General features: G+C 42.8%; 1 protein-coding gene across 5 annotated transcripts in view; it reads right to left on the reverse strand.

Annotated features, from left to right (window-relative positions):
* CSDE1 (cold shock domain containing E1) overlaps positions 1–26319 on the reverse strand; it is a 41645-nt gene extending 15326 nt beyond the window's left edge. Inside the window, exons 1-13 of one of the 5 annotated variants that reach the window (XM_075264135.1) lie at positions 26212–26319; positions 17513–17894; positions 7431–7559; positions 6698–6893; positions 5353–5462; positions 5095–5187; positions 4081–4178; positions 2970–3054; positions 2238–2366; positions 1989–2114; positions 1697–1909; positions 750–890; positions 368–529 (exon numbers count right to left, since the gene is read on the reverse strand). In XM_075264135.1, the coding sequence (XP_075120236.1) occupies positions 368–529; positions 750–890; positions 1697–1909; positions 1989–2114; positions 2238–2366; positions 2970–3054; positions 4081–4178; positions 5095–5187; positions 5353–5462; positions 6698–6893; positions 7431–7550 (1473 nt within the window). In that variant the 5' untranslated portion in view covers positions 7551–7559; positions 17513–17894; positions 26212–26319. Of the gene's footprint in view, positions 1–367; positions 530–749; positions 891–1696; positions 1910–1988; positions 2115–2237; positions 2367–2969; positions 3055–4080; positions 4179–5094; positions 5188–5352; positions 5463–6697; positions 6894–7430; positions 7560–11588; positions 11746–17512; positions 17895–26211 lie in introns of those variants that run through there. The other 4 variants (XM_075264137.1, XM_075264133.1, XM_075264134.1 and 1 more) reach the window with 4 other exon arrangements.
* Between the last annotated feature and the right edge of the window lie 611 nt (positions 26320–26930).

Genomic DNA, 26930 nt, shown 5'->3' on the forward strand with positions numbered 1-26930 from the left:
CAGATGTTGGGGAAAGGGTTAAAGGCAGCTTGTTACATACAAAAAAGGTAGTTTAGGCTATACTCTTCAAGAACACATCACACCATGCTAATAAAACTTACCTTCTCTTTTTTCTAAATTAAAACAAAAAAATAAAAAAATTACTTTTAAATTCTAACGGTAAAAATCCTGGATTTCATAGGTGCTCACATTAGGAGTTTACAGTTTTTTCCTGAAGGTTTGAGGGAAACCTTGGCCATAATGTTAGAGCACATGACTCTTACTGACTAACACACAAAAGGCCATAAATATGAACACAGTACAAAATGCTTTTTACTTTCCATCCACACTTCACTATTGAACATCGGACAGGGGGATGAAACGTTACCTTTTCCTTTCCTTTGTTAGGACTGCTTGACTTGGGGGCAGCAGTGGCTTCTTTATCCACAATGCCAACAAAACGATGATCAGACTGAGTGTGGAATGAAACTGTTCCTTTGGGGAGCCTTTTAATTCTGATAGCATGATTTCTCTGAGCAGAGAGCATGTCCTGTAACAAACAGGGTTACGGTTTAGGGCTAGTACCATTTACTCTAAAACAAGTATCAAGTTCTAACACACAAAGCTCTGCAGTTTGTACACCTTCAAACACTAGCAACATGCATATTGATCACAGGTTCGGAAACCACAAAACAATAAATTAATGAAGTCTATTTAGGTGCAGGACACAGGAGGATGAAAACCCGCGAGTGGGGGAAAACACTACTTACAGGGACAACAGTAAACTCCACTTCATCTGAAATATGAAGCTGGTTTCCATCCAGGACTTCACTGAAGTGAAAGAACATTCTGGCATCCCGATCAACGCATTTTATAAAACCAAACCCATCCCTCATTGCCGCAATCACACCCTGTGAAAGGGAAACGGCTGTATCAATGCAAGTCACCAGATTCTCAATCTCTTTAGCCTTATAGTCTGCATGGCCTTGTCCCTAGGTTGTCTGAATTGCTAAAACAATGGCACTACCACAGGAAAGATTGGTTCAAGGGGCCATCTTTACAGAAGTTTTTATTGCTTCAAAGCATCTAAAATGTTGTAAGTCTTGTTGTGTCTACAGTTCCCAAGGCAGCAGAAAGTACTTTAGATTCTGCAGTCACATCCACCTCCCCACAGCATATTCAACGGTCACCACTGATTTACAGTGATAAACTTACCTTTGCTATGCAGGTCACTTTTACATATCACTCAAAGTAATTTTTCTCCAAATGAGGCAGTTTGTGCACTGAGGGCGGGCCTTCAGGCCGGGGAGCATTGCTCTTGATGCTCAAGTAGGTTGGGTGAAAGCAGGAGGACCAACTCTCACTGCAAGTGTTGGCTCAAGCAGGAGCAAGGGGTCTGAGCAGCAAAGACAGTGCTCCAGGGAGCCGATGGCCTGCCTTATTTTCATAAGCCTTCAAAGTTGTTTTTCTCCAACATCTACATTACATGGTGGTAAGTTGAATACGCCTGGGCAAAGGTGGTAGATTCTCTTTAATTACCAATAAATTTGGTAGGTAATCATGAACTTTGACAGATTGCCATACACACACAAAGTCTGCAGAGAAGCTATAGCTGTAAAAATCCCACAAATAAAGTTGGATACTTAAATTTTTAAGTAATAAAAGCTACATGCAAAATTTTAAAAGTACATAAAGTTTAGTCATAAGCAATACCAACCATTTCTCTTGACTCATCTGTAAACTCGAAGGTATCTGGAAGAACCTCAATATTTGTGGCACGTTCCAATTTGTCCCGACGATCCGTTGAAATGTTGAAGCGCACATGATCGCCTTCTAAAAGGGTCACCTTGGATTTTGTATCTTTATCTCCAAAAGGAAGCTCTTTAGGGATCACAAAATCGACTTTTATACGTCCGGGTAAAGGATCATTCTGGAAAAGTTACATAGTTTTTTTTACTTTTCACTTGAAGAAGAAGGACAGAAAAATTAGTCATTATTCATACCCTTACCTGGTTTTTATTAGGTACTTTAGGGATTACTTTGGTAACCACTCCTTCAAAGTGTTCTATGCTGATATCTTCAAAAATAACAGTTCCTGGAGCTAGGAGCCTCACATCAGTTGCAACCTCTTTACCCTGCAAAGCAAAGCCCAGTTCAAGTGACTGTTTATGGAAACATAAATCAAAATAATTTTTAAAAAAATGTATTTTTTTTTTATTTTTTTTTAAACCTGAAAGTCAAAAGTTTCTACCACATACATTTCGATCCTTTATTGTGAACTCCACATCATCTCCAGGTTGTAAGGCTTCAAGGTCTCCCTTAAATTCACTGTAGTGAAAGAATATCTCCTTTACAACATCCCCCCTTTCAATGAACCCAAAGGCTTCCTGCAAAGAGCAAAGAAGTGTATATGTAAAAATACACAATACATACAATTTCAGATTTTTATTTTTAAGGGAGTCTTGTCAGCAGTATTAACACCTCAATGCCGCTGACAGATCTATAAATTCATTTGTAAAAGTATTGTTAGCGCATTGTTTTATGCTCCTGGAACGGAGACTGCAAGTACCTAAGGAGTCAGTCTCTTGTGCAGGGCAGCAGACTATAGAATGCATCCCAGGTCCTCACCTCTAGTGAGCAACTGCTCGAGAAATCTATCAACTTGACACCAAGACAATCACTCAGAATACAGTAAGGTCTGGGGAACATTCAGAAATTCAGGAATAGATTAAATCTCCATTTAACTAATGTGTTAAACACAAACTTGCCCATGGAGACTTGCAATTTCAGCAGCAGGAACATTAAACATGCATTTCTTGTTCTAATGCATGACCATACACCGGTAGATTTCCCTGCCCTTACAGCTGTCACCAGTTTTGAAGTAGAGGTGGGGTTTGGTGAAGGAGGTGGAGGTTGTTCAAGGGGGAATTGGATAGAGAGGATGTCAAGACTGCTAATAAACTCCTTTATATAAAAGCAATTCAACTTACCTTCATGGCACAGACCACACCCTGACAACGCATTTGCTTCCTTTTCATAAGCAGCATGATGTTACGAGCACTTACCGCACCAGTGCTAAATCCAAAAGAAAATGGGCATCAAAACAAGAACACAAAAAAAGCCAAAACAAAATCCACACATTAGGTTTTAGGGCTCGTTCACATCTGTGCCCGGTCTCTGTTCTGCAGGTTTCCATTTCCGGCACAAAACTGAGCAGGAGACCGAAACCTGCAGGACTCTTTCAAACCCATTCATTTGAATGAGTTTGAAAGACGTCCGGCCGTGAGCGCCGGTGAGCATTTTATGCTCTCTGCCGCGAAACCGTTTTTTTTTTTTTTTTTCCCTAAAAACCGGACACAGAGTCGGACATGCAGTACTCTGTGTCCGCCGGACCCGGTCTGACAGCTTTCTGTCTTCTGCATGCAGAAGACGGAAAGCTGAGAACGGACTCCGGGCGCTAGTGTGAACCTAGCATCAGCTATACACTAGTATTATTGATATTTATTCTTGTCAGAAAAATAGATGAGCTTTTTTCGATCAGTGGAAAACAATCTAAAGTAAAATGAGGATCTTTGCTCATGAAGTCAGTGCCTGCTAGAAGCCAAACTGAATTAAGGCTCCATGCCAAAGGGTTTCCTAAAATTGGGATGGGATCTAGAAGCCCGTTCAAGGCTGGGGCCCCACTTGGCATAAACACTGCAGCAAGAACTGCGTCATTTTACAGTCCCTGCAAGGTTGATGAGATAACTAGCAAATTCCATCCACACCTTGAAGAAGCAGACACTGCGATTTCCAAAACCATCGCATCATGTCAATTGTAACTATGGAAACACCAGCAGTTTCCCTTTAAGCATGATTGAAATAGAAAGTCTTCAGAAGACACCTGTGCGGACTTTGGGAAAAGTGCTGTGGGAAAAACTGCTATGCGTTGCCGCCATGGTTTCTCCCACAGCGCTTTCTTCTGCGGCACACTACATGGGGAGTTAGCCTATAAAAGGTATTCATTGAAAAAATAGGCCTATGCCCCTTTAAGAAGAGCACCCAACCACCACACAGAACAAGAAAATACTTATTTGCATTTTTACAAAGGGTAACACTTACTGTTTGTTAGTTTCAATAATAAAATTAATTTTGTCTCCAGTCTCAAGCTGAACATTACCATCCACATCTTCTGGGGTATAGGTTAGATAAAACACTTCCTGTAAGAGGGAAAGGGTTAATATTCAACCCTTACATAGGCATCCAAACAAGATAAGTGACCAATTACAGTGTAACTGCATTAAAGACACTTCATTTTTCTACCTTTTCAGCATATGTAGCGATACATGGGTGTGCAGTACCGACCTGTTTCGTGCTAATTTGGTGGCCCTCTAAGACATAAGAAAAACTACAACTGCCAAGCAAGACAGTTAGGATACATGCTCATGCCAGGTTTGCTCAGTTGCCATGGCTGGCACTGGCTACTGAATGTACATTTCTTTGCCTTCATTTTCGTTTTAATCTTTGATGTTGATCAAATGATTTTCCTTGTTTTAATGCGCACCTCCAATTATAAAGACAGCTTCTCATAAGTTCAAGTTAATACCAAAAACGGTGTCATTTCACTTAGTATCAATAATAGAACCCACATCTAAAAAAGGAGACTGTCAATCTCACAAAAAAATTTCCACTCTGCACAGTCTCTTGCCTTCTTCCCAAATGTTAACCACTTTCCTCAGTTTGATAAACGTGCTACAACTAAGATATATGTAAGTTTTTTTGTTTGTCCCCCCCACCTGCACTATTGATCTATGGCAATTTGTTCAATTGGAAGTATGCTTTAAAAGAAATTGATAGTGATAACATGTTGCGCTATATAGTCAAACTATGGCTACGTAAAGGCAGCAACACACTGCACGGCCAAGGATCAGCATTGTGTCATCTTCACTAGTCACAAAACTTAATAGCAGCATTGCAACCCTACCCGCCTTAAACACACACAAAAAAAATATATCCATGAAGTGTGGATTTCTTGTTGATTGTGGCAGAGCAATGAAGGTAGCTCACCACAAATGCTTGGCTGTACAACGTGCCTTAAGATAACATTAGGTTTATCAATAAGGCCATAGGACTTACTCCATTACGTTCATAGCACACACTCCCTGAGGGGCTCTGGCCTGGAGCAGCTGGGGACTTGCTTTCCAAATTATGAGGCACAGCACAGACGACCTGTTGAGACACAAGGGAAAGAAACACATGAAAAATGCTTACATTATACACCAAATTTTCAGCACACAGATTTTGGCCTCCCATAGATCTGCAGCCCATTGCACCCAATAGATATGGATAATCTGGACACAGACCACAAAATTGCACTGTCAGTTATACACGCACCTGTCCATTGATTCTCTCTTCTGGCATAATTTCTGTTTTAATCTTGACCAATTTAACGGCTATTGGTTTACCAGTACGTCGGTCTGATGACACTTCAAATTCAACATCATCTACAAAAACACAAAAATTTAGTTTCATGCAGCCACTTCCATAAAAGTCTCAAAATAGAATTGTATCAAGTTTTTCTGACAAGATGTACAACATCTGAAGAGCAATTTTCAAATAATTTTTCTTTGCCAGGCCATGGAAACTGCTTAGCAGCAAAGAAAAGACTTCAGAATCTAGTTAACTGCATACGGATAACTAGAATTTCCTACGCTAATGTAAGCGCACCCTCCCCTCTCCTGCTTTCTAAATAATCAAAAATGTACAGTAACCCATATGCGTGGGACGGTCCAAGGAGAGAGGAAGGAGGGGGGGGGGGGGACACACCCGGAAATCGCACAAAACATGGCTAAAGGTATATAGGCGCATGCCTTCCCACCGATGGCATTTTTTTGATTTTCGTTTTTGACTGCCCTCCTTCTAAACCCCATAACTTTTTTTTATTATTATTTCTCTGATCCCAGAGCCATATGAGGTCTTAATCTTTGTAGGACAAATTTTTCTTCATGATGCCACTATTAAATTATTCTGTATAATGTACTGGGATGATTTGAATTTAATATTTTATATATTTTGAAATTTTTTTTGGACTTATTAGACCCCCTAGGGGTCTTGAATCCCAGGGGGTCTGATCACTAATACAATGCATTACAATGCTAATGTGTTGCAAAGTATCAGCACTTCTATAGCAGGCTATGTAGCATAGCCTGCTATAGCAGCAATATAATCACAAGCCAGGGAGCCTTCACAAGGCTCCTGGCTGTCATAGTAACGTGACGCCTGCCCCGGAGCTTACTCAGGGTGCTGTGATCACCAGGAAAATGGCAGCACACACACGCCGCCGGGAAAATGGCGCTGGAAGAGTTAATGCCTCCGATCGGGCCGGGGACCGATGGGAGACATTAGCGCCGGTTGTCTACTGCGTAAAGCAGTGGACACCCGGCAGCTATGGCGGCCTCCCGGCTGGTCACCATAGTTATACACCCAGCATACGGCGGATGTCGGGAAAGGGTTAATAGCTCAGATTAAAAAATAAATATATAAATTGCCTGGAAAACGTATTTGTAAATGAGTATGTAATACATCGTTATGCCGAGTACATCAGCCATGGCTCAATTTTGCCCACTTGCTCTACACAGCTGGGACTATAGAAGAAAAGACCTACATGATGCTCATTTACTATAATGGGTACACTGACTTGGAGTTCATCAATCGGGAGAAAATAAGATTTAATAGTTACCTCCTACTTTCAGCTCTTGTAAGTTCCCATTGTATTGTGAGCAATGGAAAAATAACCTAGCTTGACGTTCAGAACACTGTATAAATCCATAAGAGGTCAGAAGTTTCTCAATAACGCCTGTTTCACGCAGTGCTGAAGTACCATTGGGGTACCCATTGTGTCCATTGTTGTGAAGGAGGTTTGGGTCAAAGCTCATCTAATAAAAAATACGACATCATTAATTTAAATGCCTATTCAAACATGAATATACCAAAATGTAACAACTTAAGTAGTGAATATGCTTATAAATCAAAAAGACAACAAATAAATGCAGAAATTAAAAGGAAACATTAAAACAAACATGGAAACATGATGTGAATGAGGGGTTGCAGTAAAGACAGGGTTTTGAGCTAAACTTTAGAATAGAGCATTTATTGAAAAGCATTTATTTTCCAGTGGGCCCAAAGTAAAGTGGCCTTCACAACACGGATTAAAATTGGTCAGACAGAAGGACAAAACTTGCCAAAAAAAATAAATAAAAAAAAAAGATATTGGTATAGGCACAAAAGCCACACATGCAACAATATCAAGTCTTTATAAACCGACAAGAGGTCACACAAGATACCCAAAATTGGCACAACATTTTTTAGGTTTTCTGATGCCCGCATACTATAGTTAGTGGATTAATAAAACCAGAGCAAAGACCTTGTGCTAGCAAATGCTCGTGCTGGGGGCAAAACACTCCCTGACTTACAGATCTTTGATACAAAGGAGTCCTCTTCTGCTTTTTAGACCCACATGAGGTCGTGGCAGGACTTATAGGGAGTGCAGTAGATGGTGTAAGGGACTCTGATACAGTAAAGAGCTTCTCCATCACATATAACTGGGACAAACAATTAAACATGAGTCAGAAGATGGGCTAGTTTACCAAATGTCAAGCAGACAGGGGCCAAAAACAATTTAAGAAAAAATAAAAAAGTTTGTTAAAATATCAGGAACTTTATCAAGATTCTCTACTGCTAGGCTTTTTTTAGGGAATGGTATGAATTTTACTACGGCCAGTATTTCAAGCCTACGTTCTCAGTAATCTGCATGCCTGTACAAATAGTACTTTATTTGCTAACTTATATATTGCTTCTGTGATGGACAAAACGGTTTCCTAAAGGATAAGGTCAGGTGTGGTAGCCACAGACCTAGGCAAACCCCAGACGGCCACACAAGCTGCCAGTTTACTAAGACTGTTCATTGTCAATGGCCACATGATTTTTCAGACTCAGTGACCCTAAACAATCAATATCACAACCCATAAATCAATCAGTGGACTGGATTCTTTGCTATATCTTGGTTGCCACATCATGCCCTAGCCTAACAGAAATGCTTCTTAGAGAATATCTCCAGGTAAAGAAAGTTTAGGTTTGCCTTCTGCTCACATATCAGAAATGCCACACATTTTAGGGCTTACTTTAGCTCGCACAGTGAAACCTATGGATAACGCTTGTAAGCAAACCAAAGGCAGTGGCTGTGTCCTCTACTTTGCAAGTAATGAAAGTTCTCAGCAGCAGGAGGAGGAGGTTTTGCTGCTTGTATATGTGTACAATCGTTTTTAATGTCTGCAGTGCAGGTCGAAGCCAAATCCATCTTGGAAAGCCACTGACCCTGAGGAGAGTCACCATGAAAGCAAAATTAAGCCCTAAATAGTTATAACATTTCGTATGCCATTACATATTGTACAGCAGGTCTGCAAGATGAGCTGAATGTAGACACTCTTACAGGTGGAACATACGGGTATATAAGTAGTCAGGTTTGAAAACCACATTGAGTAGCCATGCGACCTGGCCCTGTACAGTCACACAGAGCTGTAGGCAATACTAAACTGACAAACACTGGGGAAAGCGGAAGCAAAAAGGTTCAAACTATATCCAGTCTATTCATCATTCAGTATGTCAACAGCCTTGACTACAGACCCATACTGTAACAAACTATGTACAAGGTTCTCATTCACCAAAAACAAGTGAAAACATTCATAAGAATTTATAAATATTCATAACCATTATCCAACAGATGTAATTGTGCTCAGCTTCACAAAGTAGATGCTAAAACACAGGCAGAAAAGGTAACATTTGAGCCAAATAAGGCAACCCCTATTATCACAGTATTCATTTTATAGGATCCACAGCAACCATCATAGTATAGTGTACTACATGGTGTACCACTAGAGAGAACCTGACAAACCACAACATTAGCATGAACAGAAAGCATCATACCACTGGGAAACATATGGACTAAGAACAGGTTGTAACCACACAGCATGTTCTCATGCAAACAGCACTTATCCAGTCAACCCAAGTCTGCAGTGTGACAGTAGTAATGTATATGTACAACCACCTCCACCTGTGCTTAATGTTCTTTAACTTACAGCCCCACATAGAAAGCCAAAGCCAAGACATTGTACCAGTCTAAAAGGAATGTATAGCAATTTTGTTGAGTTTAAATTATTAAAACCAGATTGTGAAATATTAACTATTCTTCAGTTTTTACTTATTTTGCCCAAGCTTCTCCTCTGCTTTTTTAACAGCATTTAGTCATTTGCTGCCAATGGTCATGACTATGCAGTCAAGCATTAGACAGGAGCTGAGTCACTGAGGTCTATTGGAAAGTTTTCGAGACATGATCTTCACAGGGAGGACAAGAAGAAGAGCTGTGGCATCTATTACCAGTAGTGGATTCACTGATGAGTCAATGGGTTGGTTTCTAGGAGTTACTCTAGTATAATCCTGTTTACCATGTAAAATGAGGTGAGAGTGCTGTAGAGAAACCCCCTACAGAATGGGTAAGCATTAGTCCATAATTAGGTTTAGGGGCCAGAATGAAAATTCTTGTTTCGAGTAATTGAACACTTTACATCGATCACTGGACAACTTTTGGACACTATCCTTTTCACGTGCCACTGAATTTTGGTTATTCCAATGTCTACAATCCTGGCTGGATAGCATCCAGCTCTATTGGAAGGCTTTTTTGGAGGCTGATTTTAAAGCAGATTCCTGACGGAAAAAACTAAAGTGTGAACTCAGCCTAAGAATGACTGACAGCAAGCAAAGATCTAGAAAACGGAGAATTCGATAGAAAGTATATTGGAAAATTGTGCAACTTTATTACACAACTTTCGTCTCAGTAATGGTCTGAAGGTGGCCACTTTAAGCATTGTGGTACAATGAGCATTCAGATTAGTCATTGATGCATCACATACTAAGTTTTGTAAGGTAGGTGGTCAATAAGACAACCTTCCACGTCAGATATTATTCCTATGGTGTAGGATACACAACTAGACTAGTAGAGAAATACGGTGGGGTCACATTTGACCACGAGTCAAAACAATATAGTGACCTCAATAAAATAAAGTTCTCCACTGTTCAAGGCTCTGTCACTTTAGCAAGGGACTAACTGCATTCAGCATATGTACTGGGAATTTTCCTGCTGAAGACAAGAAAGGTAGTGTATAAAACATAACATGCAAAATGAATGTAGGGTGCTGCAACCATCAGTTGCTGAGCAATTTTAACAAACCTGTGTGTGTTATCACTAGTGAGCCTACATAGAGTACAACTTGCTCTCACATGTACGACACGCAAACCCAGTCTGCAGAGATTCAGTTGGGAGGCCTTTACAGCAATGAACAAAACCACTAGTAAGGCCCGATTCACATCTGCGTTTGGGATATTCTGTTCCCCTATTTGCATGAAATGTGGTGAGAGAAGTCCTGGAAGCAGCACGTTTTTCTCTGCAGAACCGCAAACCGAGCAGAAACCACATGGACTCCATTATCTATAGTACCACCGGTTTCCTAAGGTAACTTTTTTTAAGCAGATAGGCTTCCAGATGGGGGGGCGGAATGGAACGACTCCCCGAAGGGAAACCTAAACGCAGGTGTGAACTGGGCCCAAGTTACAATTTGTTATATTGTTAAGACAAAAACTGCATGGTGTGTATTTTCAAGTGACCTTATGACATTAGGCAGGGTTTACATCAGAGACCTGTGCTGCAGATTCTGCTTGGGGGAGGGAACCCTCAGGCAAAAACAATGCAGCATTTTATCCAGTAAGATGACCAGACACCATGACAAATGCAGACTGCACTGTATTCAGCAGGGCAGCTGGTGTCCATAGTTTGCATTCTACCCCAATAACAGTGGAGGTAAATGGGAAAAGTTCCTAAAAAAGGGGGGGGGGGGGTAGAATCGAAGATTGCCCTTGTATAGCACATATAATCCAACAGCAGCAGGGCTGTGGAGTCGGTAGAGGGGGTTGGGGATTTAGAGACTCAAGCCTCAAAGTGATTATTTTTATAGTTATACTAGATAATCTTTCAATGCATCAATATTTACTGGTTCAGACCATGGTTGTGAACAATTTACGGAGGAGTTGGGAGAGAAATAGGAGTCAGAGTTGGTTGTTTGGTCTACCAACACCACAGCCCCGGCCAGCAGTCAGGATTTTCTGTAGAATTTTCATTGTACGTAGGAAGCCATGAATTGATTTTTGTTAAAAAGTAAAATAAAAACTTTGTATATTTTGAATAGCATATTGTGGTAACGTCTTACAACCTGGGGGGGGGGGGGGGGGGGAGACAAAAAAACCAGCTATTTAAATAGATGAAAGTGATGGGATTAAAAAAAAAAATAGAGATGAAGAAACTAAAATTAGTAGTAACCGATTTGCACAAAAGGTGAGTGGGAATATAAGATCAGGTGAACTCAACACAAGGAGAAGGCAAAAAAGAAAAATCTATATAATAATGAGATAAATGAAGTAATGGGGGGGAATAAAAAAGCCATTGTTTTAAAGCATGTGTCCCAACTCTATATGGTCTAGAGCAGGCGGTTAATCATTAGAACTGGTATGGTGGAATAACTTACTGAGCGGCCATAAGGTGATAAAGTCAGTCCGACTGGAGATGCATTGCCCAGGTTGGCACTAACGTATGCAGTAGGGGGAGAAGACGGCATGGAAAATTCAACAAATTCTTTCCAGGTGCTTGCCATATTTCTACTCCTGTTTCAACTTAATTTTACAATGCTGCATATAACAAAATCAAACAAGACAACCTTATCAATTCCAGTGTGGCTGTAAATGAGAAAAAGCTCATTGCAAGATGCCAGCCCTAGGAGGTGAACACATATTAGACGTCTAGGCTACGATGGACAGCAATAAATGGAAAATCATTTTGTTATGGATGGATGCAGTATAACTGCAAGACAAAGAATACACAGTTACAAATTCTTGAAAAGAAGTTCTCAGATTAAAAAAATGTCATGCAAGACAGGTAGATGCTCATTCCAGACCCAATCCGCCATGGAAAAAATAAAAAAAGAACATTTGTAGATTTTCCACATAACTTTGCTGCCAGTATTTCATGCACCTGGTATAAGACGTACATTTCTAGAGCACACATCAATCATGTCTTACTTAGAAACTTCTACTCTGACATGTGCCAGGCATACATGTTAAACATCAGGAAGCAGAAAGCAATACAATATATAATGCCTACAACACAGAATGTAGTCTGTGCAAGGCTGCCATGCACACAGAGCATCTTTAGACTGGAGCTACACAGGCAGTCGCAGCAGGTTGGCCACCATGAACTTTTTGGCAGCCAACCCTCTGCTAAGGATGGCAGCAGCATAGTAGACAAGACACCAGCCACATGCTGTGACAGAGTCCATCACCATCCTCAGCTATCATGTTACAGAATAGATTAGAGTAGTGATAAACATTGCTTTGTTATGCAAGTCCTTTTTATAGATTTGGAGAAAATCAGCTTTAAAGTTCTATGTAAATGAAGCAGTAGGTGGATCGGGGCTGGCACGACTGCTCTTGCCACTCAGACCCTTAGCACCTCCTACAGTGATCCAACGGCTGACACCCCAGTGCACCAATTGTCTCTTTTGCATAGGCTTCAAAGTGCTTTTCTCCAAATCTACAAAAGTGACATACATAAATGTGTTTTATCAATGTAATGTGCTCTGTAAGTTGCGGGTTCTTATTTTCTTGAAAGCTGTTTGAACATTACTGCCATATTTGTGTTAGGAATTCTCTGCAGAACGTTTGCCATTTGTGGCCCCTTGCCTTATGAAAACCCTGTGCATGGAACAAAGATTGTACGACAATAAAGTAGAGTGTGAGGTAAGCCAACAACTGTATAACACATGTGGCTCCTACAAAACTAAAACGGCAGTGTCAGTGGGGACAACAGGGTGTATTACCTACTTTCTCCATCAGGGAAGCCTGGGAGCTGTAGTCTAACCAAAGCACTTGCCCAGAGTAGAGGCCTGTGTACAAACTTTTACTGATGTGACTTTCTAAATAATTTGCAGTAGATGGATCCCAGTTGCATTTTAAAGAGGTGACCACAACAAAAGGTTGTGCAACCAAAGAAATGTATCCTCTATCCACAGGTTCAGGGGGAAAAAAAAAAACAAAAACAAAAACCTCAGATCTCTGGGTGATCTTATCACTAGCTACCCCCACCCCCCATAAATCAAAAGAATAGGGAGAAAAGCAGTCCACCCCCAATGTATTCCAAGTGAATGAAGCATTGGCACGCTTGCATAACCAGTGCTCCAGCCACATCTATAGGGCTGCCAGGAGCCCCAGCAGCAACATACATGTGCACAGATCACTGTCTGCATACTGGGTCTCCCAGCAATCTGACATCCCCTATCCATAGGGGACAAGTATTTGGTTGCACAACCTAATATTAAGTTTCTCATCAGACAAAACAATTCTTCAATTAGAATAGTTGAAAGTGGTTATTCAATGGGAAAGCCATTTATCGCCTATTCACAAGAGGGTTGGTATATTATTACACCTTGATAGCTAAGAAGGAGCTCACCAAGCTAATGTGCTTCCTTTCACTGCATGACAACAGTAAGGATGAGTGAATGATGCAATGGTCACACAATGCACTCCACCATTCATCGGCCCCATACATACTGAGCCCAACAGCAGGGCAACATGCTCAGTCACTGCGCCATTCAGTGTCACTGTGGTTATGCAGTGAGGAGGAAGGTGGATGGAATCCCCAACAGTGGAGGCCCCCTTAATCATACATTGAACACATCACATTTCATGCCTGAGGCTAGAGACCAGGTAACTGCAGCTTCATCAGACACCAAATAACCCAATAATCACTTATGAAAGGTACCATGGTTAGTTGGCTAAAGTTACCGATGATGCAAAGCATGCCCTCTGAGGATGGATTCATGCGAAGCACACATGTGCACCACAGACAAATTCACTACTAAATCTGAACTTCATTGCAAATCCATATCAAACACTGCATTTAAAGACATGTGAATTTTGAGGCGGCTCTGGTTGTGGCAAAACTACGCCACGTAAAAATCCAATCTTATACACACCAAGCAGTCTGGTAACAGGACTTTCATTTGTTAGCCCAAGTCTAAAATGACCACGATTCTAAAAGGTCAATTATTTTCATTCTTCACAACTAGTTGCTGTACGATTCATTTAACCAAAAATCAACAGGATCTGACAGTAAAGATCTGCCAGGACCACATACTTAAGTCAAGGAAGCTCATCTGTTAGAAAGGCCACATGAAGATATACAGATTAGCTGCTTCATTACCCTGCTGAAATTTGTAGGAGATCTGAATTTTTAAGGTAAGGCTAACAAACGCACAGGATCTTCCATCTTCCCTGTCAGAGAGGCAAGTATACTTAACCGTGGATGACCCGTCAATTAACTTGTGTTGACACAAGCCAAATGGTACTGTGTTTGCAGTGTAAGACATGACCACTGGGCATAACCATGCTCATTTTACCATAATTTCCTGAAGTGGCTTTTACCTGCACAGCTTCTACACATGACAAGTTGAAAGCACTTGTGTCACTTGCAGAAGCAATTCAGAAGATATCAAAATGGGGTGGAAGAGGGAGTGCCTGGTGCAGTTTTGGAATAAAGCAAGAAGGGCTAGTTCACATGTTTTTGGTCCGGATTTTAATGCGGGAAGCCACGTCAGAATCCAGACCAAAAAGCGCCTGCCGCAGCTAGCTGCAACTCTTGCGCAGCTTCAGACAGTCACTGCCTTCACATCACGTTATATAGGTCCACCTGACATCCGTTTTTATAAGGTAAATAGCTTAAAAATTAAAACATTAAAAAAAAATTAAAAAGTGTGTCAGCAGACACATTGCTCGAATATTAAACACCCCCCCCCCCCCCCCCCCCCAAAAAAAAAAAAAAAAAAAAATTCCATTATGGTCTCGGTATGCCCCTAACCACGTTTTTCTGTCCTTTAACAGCAGATCTGCAAGTTAGAAAACTAAAGTAAATTGAAAATTATGTAACTGTATGCAAGCGATTTGCAGCCACCATACAGTTATGGCTTTGTCAGTTCATTCCCTGAAGAGGGAACCCTTCCCGATTAGTCACAACTCTGCCCCTTTCTGAAAACATGCACAGTTTTGTAAGAAGGACAAGCTAGCAGAACTCTCCATAAAGTAAGCCCAAATTCCCTCCTCCTTTCCTGGGTCCCAGCATGATTGATACTGCCATTGTGACCCCTTCAAAGAAACGGCTGCCGCGTCTTCCCCACCTCTCATGGGTCCCGAATGTTTCCATCGCCATCCCAGTCCTATCTTCAAGAGTGCCGCCCCTCTCTAACCTCATTCAAGAGCTGGGACGTGCGAGTGGCGAAAGGTTGGGGAGGGGAAGATAGGATTGGGGTGATGCTGGAGACATTTGGGAGCAGGGACACACGAGAGGTGGGAGAGGGGAGTCGAGGGGATGGCAGCAGCAGCCATTTCTCTAATGGGGATTACAGATAGCAGTATCATTAATGCTGGGACCAGAGACAGTCTTTAGGGGTAGCACCCACTGGGAAGGCAATCAATCCCTAATGGCTTACTTCTCCACCGATGCTACAACTAATGGTATTAGGTGAAGTGTGTGTGTGTGTGTGGTAGCCGATCACATGTGTATATCTATGGGGCATGTTAGGCAATCTTTTATAGGTATCCCCCTTGCCCATATTTAATGTTTAACACTGAGCAACTGACTATTGTTCCTACCACTGTGATGCACTGACAGTGGAGGAAGCCGTGACATTTCCCTTTCTATTTAGCATCAATACAATGTTTGGGCTGATTTGTGATTAGAAAGGGCTTCATATATTTTTATGTTCACTAGTAGTGATATTATATATGGTTTTAATATACTTAATAAGAGTTGAGTTTTATCGATTTCTATCAACTACTCTAACCATTTTTTGTATGCATTCAGATTGTAAGTTGACCACACTAGTTTCCTCCATTTTGATTGCCTCCCCATCACCAGCACATGTGCCACCCCTTATGGTATTAGGTGAAACATGAGGGGGGAGGGGGAGAACATCAGTTTTTTTGATTAAAATAATGGATTTGTTGAATTCACGTAAAAACATGATGTGAAAGGACCCTTATACTGATCTTTCCAATTGGAACCACCTCTGGCTTAAACAAAAAACCCTGCAAGTACTAGCATATTCCACTCAGCATTGTAGGGGAGACAGTTTGGTAAGTTCTTAAGTATCTAGTTGGGGTGGGGGCTCCAACAACCTGGATCATTTGTTTGAAGAGAACACAAACCTCACTAAAGCCCCAATTGCAGGCTGCAGGAAAAACCGTGGCAGCAATGCATTGCGTTTTTTCCCCAATGCGTTTTCACAGAAAGTGCGCAGAGGTTTCCTCTGCACACTTTCTGCTTCCATTATACCAATAAGGTAATGCCAGCGGTTTCCATACAAGTAAAAATGACATGCGATTTAATAAAACCCACAGTATTGCACGTATATTTCTGCAAGGTAGGGTGGGAGTTGCAAGAATCCCATCCACCTTTCAGTGACTGTAAAATGCCATGGTTTTTCCCTGCAGCATTTCTGCCCTGGTGGCTTCCCAGCCTTAAACAGCTCCTCCACTGCTCAATTTATTATGTGTGAATCAGGTGTTGAAAACTACCTCCACATGTTGTACGGCAGCACAGATAAGTGGCAATTCAACCACATCTGAAGGTGGCCTAACTTTTCTCTACTTATTTTCTATCTGTACAAGAGTATACACCACACAACCTCCTTGTCATGCATTGTTAAGGGGCTCTCAGACTCAGTGAAGCAGTCTGCAGCCATCCTGATTCTAGTAATCACACTTTCACTGGGAACTAGTGTATAAATACAAGGCAGCGACTTAAGCAAGGGATGCATCAAATGTTGCACAATGGTACAGACACACTCACTGAATGTACTTGTACAGATGAGGAAAAGTGAGGAGGGTAGTAGCTTTAGGCTCGATTCAGATCTGCGTTCGGGGATTCCGTGCCCCTCGCTACATAAAAAGACCGCAGAGAGAAAAGAGCTGCAAGCGGCACTTTTCTCTCCACATTTTTAGTGCAGAGACCACACGGACTGCATTATAGTCTATGGGGTTCGCGGGTTTCCTAGGGTAACCACTTTTTTTTATGCGGATTACCTTTCCGTTCAAGGATTCCCAAGCGGACCCCCCCAAACGGAAACCCATGAGAAGATGTGAACCGGCCTTAATTTACATAATCTACAGAACTGGTAACTTCTGACCATATGAGTATTTAAATAGGATATCAAAATATACACATCAGCAATGTAGTCTTTTGGGAACAGCCAAATTTATGGCTCCAGCTTCAAAGAAGGCTAAGTAACACTGGTTTAAAGCAGACATTCCCATATTTTTTGGCTTTTTAAGATCAAATAGTCTGTAAGATAATAGCAAGCATCAAGGAAACACACATTACACCATTTAGAAGAGTACCCACCTTGTTGAGATATTCAGGTATTGCACTCAGTAGTATTACTGATTTGTGTAGACAGCAGATGGTACAGAAGGTTGCCGGTTGCTAGTTTAAAAAGAGATAGTGAGAAAATGATCTACTGAGCTAAGAAAGACGACTCCCGCTACACAATGCAAAAGCAGAGTGCGGCGCTGAGAATAAAACAAAGACTAATAGCAGCGTTGGGAAGTGCTCTTGTGTAGCTGTTGAGTAGGCACAAACTTCTTGTTTCAGATCAAGTGTTGTGTCTTCAGCGCAAGTTCTCTTCTTTGGTCTTGTAGGTTACTATTGTGGCAGATGTTCCTTGACTGATCTGAACTTGAAGCAGCAGTTTCAGGTGGTAGTTTCTGTTCTGTTACACTTCATACTGAAAAACAGCACAATGAATGAATAACAAAAAGTCATGGGAAAATCGGCAAACCTATAGGTTTATAACCAATCTCGTTATAAGTGTATATACAACTTGTCCATAATAAATTAAAGGGAATTTCCCCAGAGAGCAGCGTGCCAAAGAGATTGTCCAGCTTCAGCAATTTATTGTATAATAATGTAAACAATTTCCCAAAATACTTTATGTATCAATCCCTCACAGTTTTCTAAATCTCCGCTTGCTGTCATTCACAGTTTACTTACAGTCCATGGTCATGTGACAGACATTGTTACAATCACATGACCTTCCTGCAGGGAGGAGTTCTTACTCTCAGTACAGTACTGAGGACAGACTTCCTTTACCAGGAACAAAGAAGAAATTTTTTAAACTATATTAAACAAAAACATTAAGTGGTAGGTGTAGTATGTAGTTTACTATAAAACCACTTTCAGCTCAATTTAATCTTCCAAGCCTTTTACCAGACATGAAGATTGGACCACACCTTCCATATAGAGGCGTGGAATCCTATATGCCGAGTACTATTACAAGAGCTGACATGCTGGCTATACCACTTACAGTAGAGGAAACCAGTCACATGCAAAAAACTGGAGCATGTTAAAGGGGTCCTTTAATGGGTTTGGGCACAGGCAGTTTTATATACTGCTGGAAAGCCGACAGTGTGCTGAATTCAGTGCACTGTTGGCCTTCCTGATCTGTGCCCCGGGTGAAGAGCTAGTAGTGCCAGACTGGTACCGTAGCTCTTCAGTCAGTAGGGCGTTCCTGACAGTCTGTCAGGAACGTCCTTCTTCTCAGTAGTGCCTATAGCGCTGTACAGTGTGAACGGGAAAGAAGACCCTCTCCCCTCCTGATAATACTCATCTATGGATGAGCATTATGAGGAGAGGGAGTGGCGTTCCTCCCCGCTCACACTGTACAGCGCTATAGGCACTACTGAGAAGAAGGACGTTCCTGACAGACTGTCAGGAACGCCCTACTGACTGAAGAGCTACGGTACCAGTCTGGCACTACTAGCTCTTCACCCGGGGCACAGATCAGGAAGGCCAACAGTGCACTGAATTCAGCACACTGTCGGCTTTCCAGCAGTATATAAAACTGCCTGTGCCCAAACCCATTAAAGGTCCTCTTTAAAGGAGCTGAGCAGACTGAGATATAATTTTGTGGGAAACTATTTGGCGCAGCTTGTTATTTACAAACTCAACTTTCTTCTCTGAGACGTCAAGAAGGCAGTCCTACTCAATGACTGACAGTTCTCTCTACATGGACAGTCATTAGGTGCTGTCAGTCACTAGTTAGGAGCTCAGTCTTGACTTTGTATAGAAAGAGCCAAGATATAAAGAATAAATGGCAAATTATACAGAAACTGTCCCAAAAAACCTCAACCCCTCCTACTTTAACATGGTACCTGAAGATTACTTTGCTTTTTCCACCAATTTCAGCAGGATGTACTGTGTATGGGAGCAACCCAGTAATCCAAAAGTGTGCCATCCGGAGGACAAAGGTGGAGCACGTATGAAGTGGAACAACTGAATCCACTGTAAGTTATATCAGTAATAGCCCTTCCTTTATAAAAGGTATGCCAATCCGACTAAGGGAAAGGAAGTGACTAGCTAACAGCAAGAGAACTTGCAAAACTGTAACTACTGGGCTTAACCTACAGTAATTTCAGATATTTTTTTTGAACCTTCAGAGTACCTTCCACATAAGTTATACAGAGAATCTAACCTATAAGTCTCCAAAAACCATTGCTTTTCTGAAGTTAAATCAACTAGATACAGACCTCATGTATATTTTTACCCTCCCCCCCCCATAAAAAAAAAAAAAAAAAAAAAAAAAAAAAAAAACCCACACACACCTTATTTGTATAGGTGTAATGTTACTTAGGGCCCATTAAAACATCAGAAAATGAAGGGTATTTTGGAGGTAGACATCCACCTCTATTTCCTCTTCATTTTCTACCCGAGGCTCCCCACAGCTGAATGTCACAGCAGACATCAATGGGCCTAAGGGTCCATTTACATGGAGTTTACGTGCGCAGAATATGATGCGGAATTTGCATCAGAATCCGCCCTGTGGAGTTTTGGAAGGCGCAGGAGGAAGAGAATCAGCACCAATGCAAACAAGATGGCATAGCTCCAACGCCTCTACATGGTAGCCGATGGCTTAATGAAAGACCACAGGGCTGCCTTAGTATAATCCTTAGCTGACACGTTCTTAAAGGGCATTCCTTCAGTCTCTGATCTAGAAAATGACCCCTGCTGCTTTCCTTTACTACTATTGCATGAGTGAAATTTCCTACTTTGTCTGCAGTTGGTCATCTACGCCAGAGAGCAAAGCCCTGGCAGGAGAAGAAACAACCCTGAAGCCCTTATCGGCTAATTTACATACGAATATAGGAAATTGGAGCTGCAATCCTACTATTATAAATGTGAAAGTTTGTGGGTTTGCTACTCACATAAAAACGGCTTTGAATGAAATTTGGCACATAGATAAAGTGTAACCTCGATTAACACATAGACCACTTTTTATCCTGGTAAATGACATGGCTTCATGACTGTTATGAATTTATGTTCACATACTATATTACACTGCACTTGCTTATCTCAGCTTCCGATAAAGCCAGGTCTGTTATCTCTCTACTCAGCTAACCCTCAGTCCATTCTGTACAAGCATTTGCATATTATCTGATCCAGTGCTGACACACTGGATGGGAAAACCCCTTTAATCCAAATTGACAGTTTGCTACTTTTAAACATGCTGGGAAAAAGAAAGTTAAATTCTTCGCAAAATTCTAAAACGACAGCTATGAAGGTAGCCAGAAGTCAGAGTTCTCCTCAAGCGGAGCTAAGGGGGATCATTGACGCCAACAACACACTCATTATATGGCTCAGCAAGCTGCTGAGATGCCGAAACAATCACGGGCACAGCGCGAGGAACGAGTTCAGCGGCAGGCCAGTGTGGCAGCTGCCAAAAAACACCGGAGCAACGACACCAACAGCACGGTCATTATATGGCGTCGCAGCGAGCTGCCGGAACAATGACGGGCATAGCGCGAAGAACAAGTTCAGCGGCAGACCAGCTTGAGAGCTACCAAAACACGTGGATCATCAACGCCAAAAACATGCTTATTATATGGCTTCACAGAGAGCTGCTGAAACAATCACGGGCATGGCGTGAGAAACAAGTTCAGCAGCAGGACAGCTTAAGAGCTGCCGAAACAGGCAAACCATTGACGGCAACAATTTGCTAAATATAGGCGGATCATCAATACCAACAACATGCAGACGAAAATCCGCCAAAAATCCCTTTTAACCCCACACTCTCATACCTCTACTGCACCCTCTGACCTGGACCATTTCACAAGCTTCCACTTTCCACTATACCCCACCGGTAAGATTGTACAGGATTTGTGATACCAATGTATTCATAGGACATAACATTTTGTCTAGTAAGCTGGGCACCATTCCTCAGTAGAAGCACGGCGACATATCCTATTCGGTTTGGCAATATATCATCTTGTTGAATACACCTACTTCACCTGTTTATGCATGCTCTACTATTGTCTGCTCATCTTATGGTGTTACCCAGATATGCATATGTCTTATAAACCCTATACCTTTTGGGCTATATATCTAACACCATTGATTACCTTGTTGTGTACTATTGTCTGTATGTTATTTGTATATTATTTGTACTATATTTATGAGATGGAATCACTTATATTTTGTTATTTCCTTTTGTATTTTTAAGACAAACTGAAGAAGGTCTATATAAGACCGAAACGTTTTTGTCGGATGTTAATAAAAGTTCACAATATTTTGGAAGCATTAATTTGAGTGCAGGAAATTTATTTCTAACATGCAGACGAAGTCACGGGCAGAGGCTAGTACAGAATAAGGCAGGCATCTTTGGAAAGTGTAGATTTACTGAAAGTCCCAAAAGGACTATGCATCTAATATCGATAAGTGTATAATATAATATTATTATAATTTAAAATAATTATGAAGCCAGGAGTTGAAATAGTCCTTCCATCCTCCACAGCAGGTAATATGTGAAGAAGAGACACATCCAAACAAAGGTAAAAAGAAGGAAAAGAGGACAAGTGATGCATAATGGCCTGCCAGTGATATATGCCTCTTTTGTGCCTTTAACAGCTGTTGACTCATCTGAAGGAATTCTTATGCAGTTGTTCTGGACGTCCCATCCAGTAACTATTAATAGGTCGTCAATTCGGAGTATTGTCCGCAGCAGCTGTGTGTGCACGCCGGGAATGTGAAGTACAGCAATACACGTACAAGAGGCGGCTACACTACTGAGGTCTCAGCTTTAATGTTAAGGAAACAGGATTAACAGACCAATTTGGCTCTTTGCATGTTTTTTGGTGAATATAGCCCAAATATACGTTTCAGCTACAGTCTCAGATAAGGATATTTAATGTAAAATTCCTGAATAAACTTCAATTAGGAAATAAAATTAAAAAAAAAGCTGAAAGTATTGCTCACAGGGTTTGATGGGGGAAGAGCATTCACATATGGCATCTTGCAGCAGTTTTTTTGGAGGCAAAAGAAGGAAAACAGCAAATTTTAGGGCTAGTTCACACGTGAACTGCCCGCGCGGGTTTTGACACAGAGAGAGACGCGGCGAGCCGCGTCTCTCTCTTGTCAAAACCCGCCCGCCGCGACCATCGCTGTCGCGGCTTAACCCTCTGCTGTCGGCTCAAATGAATGAGCCGACATAGGAGGGAGCTGCGGGGGGCGGAAGCCGCGCGACTGAGACAGCGCGGCTTCCGCCTGAAGAAAGGACATGTCCTTTCTTTTCTCCGCTAGCAGCAGCTCGCCGCTAGCGGAGAACAGAAGCCCGGCGGTCTCCATAGACCACCATTATAAGGGGAGGTTTTGGACGCGAAATCCGCTGTCAAAAACCTCCCCTTATACTCACGTGTGAACTAGCCCTTACTGTTACTTCTGATGTATGAGTAATACACAGACATTACCATTCCACTTGTTAGAAGGGTGTGGCCATACAGAGACTGAAATGAGATTTGATTGGGCAAGGTGCCCATGTACATGAGGGTGAGGATGGTCAAATCTGTCAACTGATGGGTATGGTGATGTCAAAGTAAGGCTAGGTTCACACTTACTCCGGCCGCTAAAACCGTGGTTACCCACGGACCTCAGTCTATAATAGGGTCCCCCGTTTTTATACCGAAACACAGACAAAAATGTCCTCCAATGCAGATGTGAATCTATCCCAAGACTATCAATGCTATGCTAGGTTCACACTAGCGTTTGGAAACTGACTGCAGCTTTACCCTATGGAAGTCAGAACAAGACTCCCATAGGAATGCATGGAATTCTGTTTCACCAAGGAGTACAGTATAAATTGGAGCATCTTTGCTAATAAGACTGGGTGGTGGCATTCAACCATTATTCCTCCCAGAGCTGTAGGAATAAAGTAGGCATTGTGACTCTCCTTGTCAAGCCAATACGTCCCAGCACAGTGATTGTCTTTAAGAAGGTTAAAGAGGTTGCCCAGCCTACTTTTTTATGCTGGGAAAAGTGGATAGGGAAGGGGGGAGGAACAAAAAAATAAAATAAACACACACACACACACACACCTGTCCCCAATGCCTCCCAGCACTGTCCAGTTCCGGTCCTGCAGCTCTGCTGTCTTTTGCCAGAAGTCCTCGGCGGTTGTGAAGTCCTGGTTCCATTTCTTTAGACCACTCAGCCTAAGGAAGGGACCTGGGAACATCACAGGTAAAGATGTTGCGTGTCTTTCGTTGTGACCACTGAGGCCAACTAGTGGCCACATGTGGCTGGGACTTCCACCAGCAGAAAACAGTCGTAAGACTGGACCATGCTGTGAGACGCCAGAGCACCAGGGACAGTTATGGTTTAGAAATAGAGAGTTATAAGACGTTGTGTGTTTACAAACTTTTCTATGCTTCCCGTTAACCACTTCCACATGAAGCTCCTATGGTTAAGTATTACAGATATTGCCACTGGATAAGCAGTAGGGCTCAAAAGTCTATGGGTGAGTCTATGGGTGCCCTAGAAGCCCTACACTGAAAATAAGCCCTACTCTAAAAATACCGTAGTTATAGTAAGCACCTCCAGCAGTAGGTTATGACAGCTAACAAAGAATAGGCATACCGTAGCTCCCTATCGTCCAAGACCCAGAGCAGGGCAAAACCCGCTCACCCTAACCAGAGTCCAGCCTCCTACTATGCTGTGGCCTTGGCTACCTACACGACCAGATGTTAGGCGTCACCCCCTGCTTGCTCCCACTCCACTACAGCACCTACTCTTATAACACTGTATTCTCTCCAATTGTTTAGAGAGACTGTAGTTAAGTTTGAGACCCTCTGACAATGCACTACCAATTGTGAATGTAAGCTAGGGTTAGTAACCCTAACTAGCGTTATAAGATGCATCCAGAGCAACTCAGATTCTGATTCACCCCAACGCCTAAACAAGACATACCCTAAAAATAACCCTTTAAAAGGGGCTCTATCAGCAAAATTATGCTGTTTGAGCCCCACATATGCCTGAATAGCCTTTAAAAAAGCACCGCTAATAGTATTTCAACCCTCCCCCCCCCCTCGTTTTAAACTAAGACCATAAAAACATATGCAAATTATACTTGCCGTGCACGGTGGGCGGTTCAGGCACTGGTGGTTGTCATCTTCAGTCCCGCCTTCCTATGGTGTCTTCTCCCAGTGACATCCTCCTTCCATAACTCCTCCTTTTCACCGGTGGGTTGTGTTTAAAAATGGCGCTGCAGAGTGCCCAGTAACGCTCCGGCAGGAGCACTACTGAGCACACAAGGAATTTAAACACAACCCACCAGTGAAAAGAAGGAGGAGACATGGCAGGAGGACGGCGCTGGAAAAAGAGACCAGAGGAAGGTGGGACCGAAGATGACGACCACCAGTGCCCGAACCGCCCACCATGCACGGCAAGTATAATTTTACGGTCTTAGTTTAAGACAGGGGGGCTTTTAGAATACCATTAGTGGTGCCTGAATAGCCTTTTTAAAGGCTATTCCGGCATATGTGGGGCTCATACAGCATAATTTTGCTGATAGAGCCCCTTTAAGTAAGACCCAGTATTATTTTCAGAGAAACACAGTATCCATATCGCTGGTTGTACAGGCTTTATTCAGGTGACCAGACTCTGATCTCATGTACTGGTTCTCTCATCCACTGACCACCACATATCAAGGTTTCTGCATATCCACTATACTGCTGAATTTACCAGGGAAATCCTCCACTGACCTAAAACACATCAATATATCTTCAAATGTAATAAACTGACTGGGTCTGTCAGATAATCCATAAGGGGGGGGGGGGGGGGGCAAAACAAAAACACACTACAATGGAGACAGATCACCCATGCCTGAAAACAATCCCTCTGTTCATAGTTCCAGCAATGTTAGGGTTACACAGAAGTCTAGTCTGTTGACTTAGCCCTGGGAGTGTAAACAGCCCTCTAGGTATTGGTGCAGTCTAATGCACAGGTTTTATGGAGATACACTACAGCTAGCAGGAAGTGGATGAACCCCATGATCAGGTCTTGGCAGTGTAAAGCCAGCGCTGCTCAGGTTCATTGCGCCCTTGTAAACAGCCACATCAGGGATTCCTCTGGGCCAGTAGATTGCGACACTCTGCTGACTGAAAACAAGCACACTGCATTTCACAAACCACGTTCCCCTCCAGCGCGCTAGTCATTCTGGGAGACGTAGTGCCAACGTGCTGCGTATGAAAAGCAGCAAACAGCTCAGGACTACAAGTCCCATCTCCCCCCGCGCCGATCACCAGGAGACAGCCAGTTCGCACCCTGCCTGCCAGCTGCGGACTAGCCGCTCCACCCGCCACCTGATTGGACGCCCAAACACCCGATCCCCGCCCCCACTCCGCATCGTGAGGCTCTTTGTCCACCCGCTACATGCATCATTGCGAGATACGTACGGGCGCTGCCCGAGACCCGGGCTGTAGAGTACAGGCGGGAACACCGGGCCTCCGGTGACCAGTCACGTTTTACCACAATTGACGCGCCTCGCGTATGTCACCTCAGGTCGGCACTTGTGGCTATAAGGATAGGACAGGCTTGGGGCCAGCCGCGTATTATCCCGCTGACGGGGCAAGACATGACAAAGCAGCTCTCCCCACATAAAAGCCCAAGTTGTGCGACAACACCCACCACTTCTATACCCGTCTAACTCCCGCCAGTAGCATGCCGCACCTAAACTAGACATTCCCGGCCCGAAAAGGCAGAAATAAGAGCAAACTCACCCCAACAGCTCACAGCACTATCACCAGCGCCGCCATAAGCAGCACGGCACATTACGTAGGAATAAAACACAGCGTTATCGCGAGAACTTGTATTCCCACGGGAGGAGGCGGGCAAAGAGCACATGCGCAGTCTCAAATCGAGAATGCGGCGCTGGCTGTGTCCCCACGCACGCGCTGTGGAAAGCTCCAGCGCGCGCTGGGGTGATGTCATTGTATTGGCGCAAACACAGTGCCCTGTCCTGAAAGTAACCCCTCACGGAAGTAATGGACGTCTGTGAGATGTGACGTTGACTTTGGTTTAGCCTTCAGTTTTAGTGAGCTAACCATTATAGCTTAATTTTCAGATAACAAAGAAACCTGCCTGTCATAACATCTGTCTTAAATTTCTATGTGCTTTTAGGGGCCCCTTAACTGCCACCACCTGGGGCACATGTGTGGTGTAATACACTGCTTAGAAAGCCGATAGTGCGCTGAATTCATTTCCCGTTCTGTCCCCAGTGAAGAGCCATCGGTGCCAGTTCCGTAGCTCTTCACTGTCAGAAAGGCATTTCTGACAGTCAATTAGGAACGTCCTTCCTCACAGCAGTGCCTATAGCGCTGTACTATGAGAATGGTGAGGAACGCCCCCCTCCCCTCCTGATAGTACTTGTCCATAGACGAGTACTGGGGGGTGTTCCTCACCGCTCAGCGTCATCCTTTGTCAGTAAGTAACGCCCCCT

This window comes from Leptodactylus fuscus, chromosome 2 (genome assembly GCF_031893055.1).
Source record: "Leptodactylus fuscus isolate aLepFus1 chromosome 2, aLepFus1.hap2, whole genome shotgun sequence".
NCBI classification, from domain to species: Eukaryota; Metazoa; Chordata; class Amphibia; order Anura; family Leptodactylidae; genus Leptodactylus; species Leptodactylus fuscus.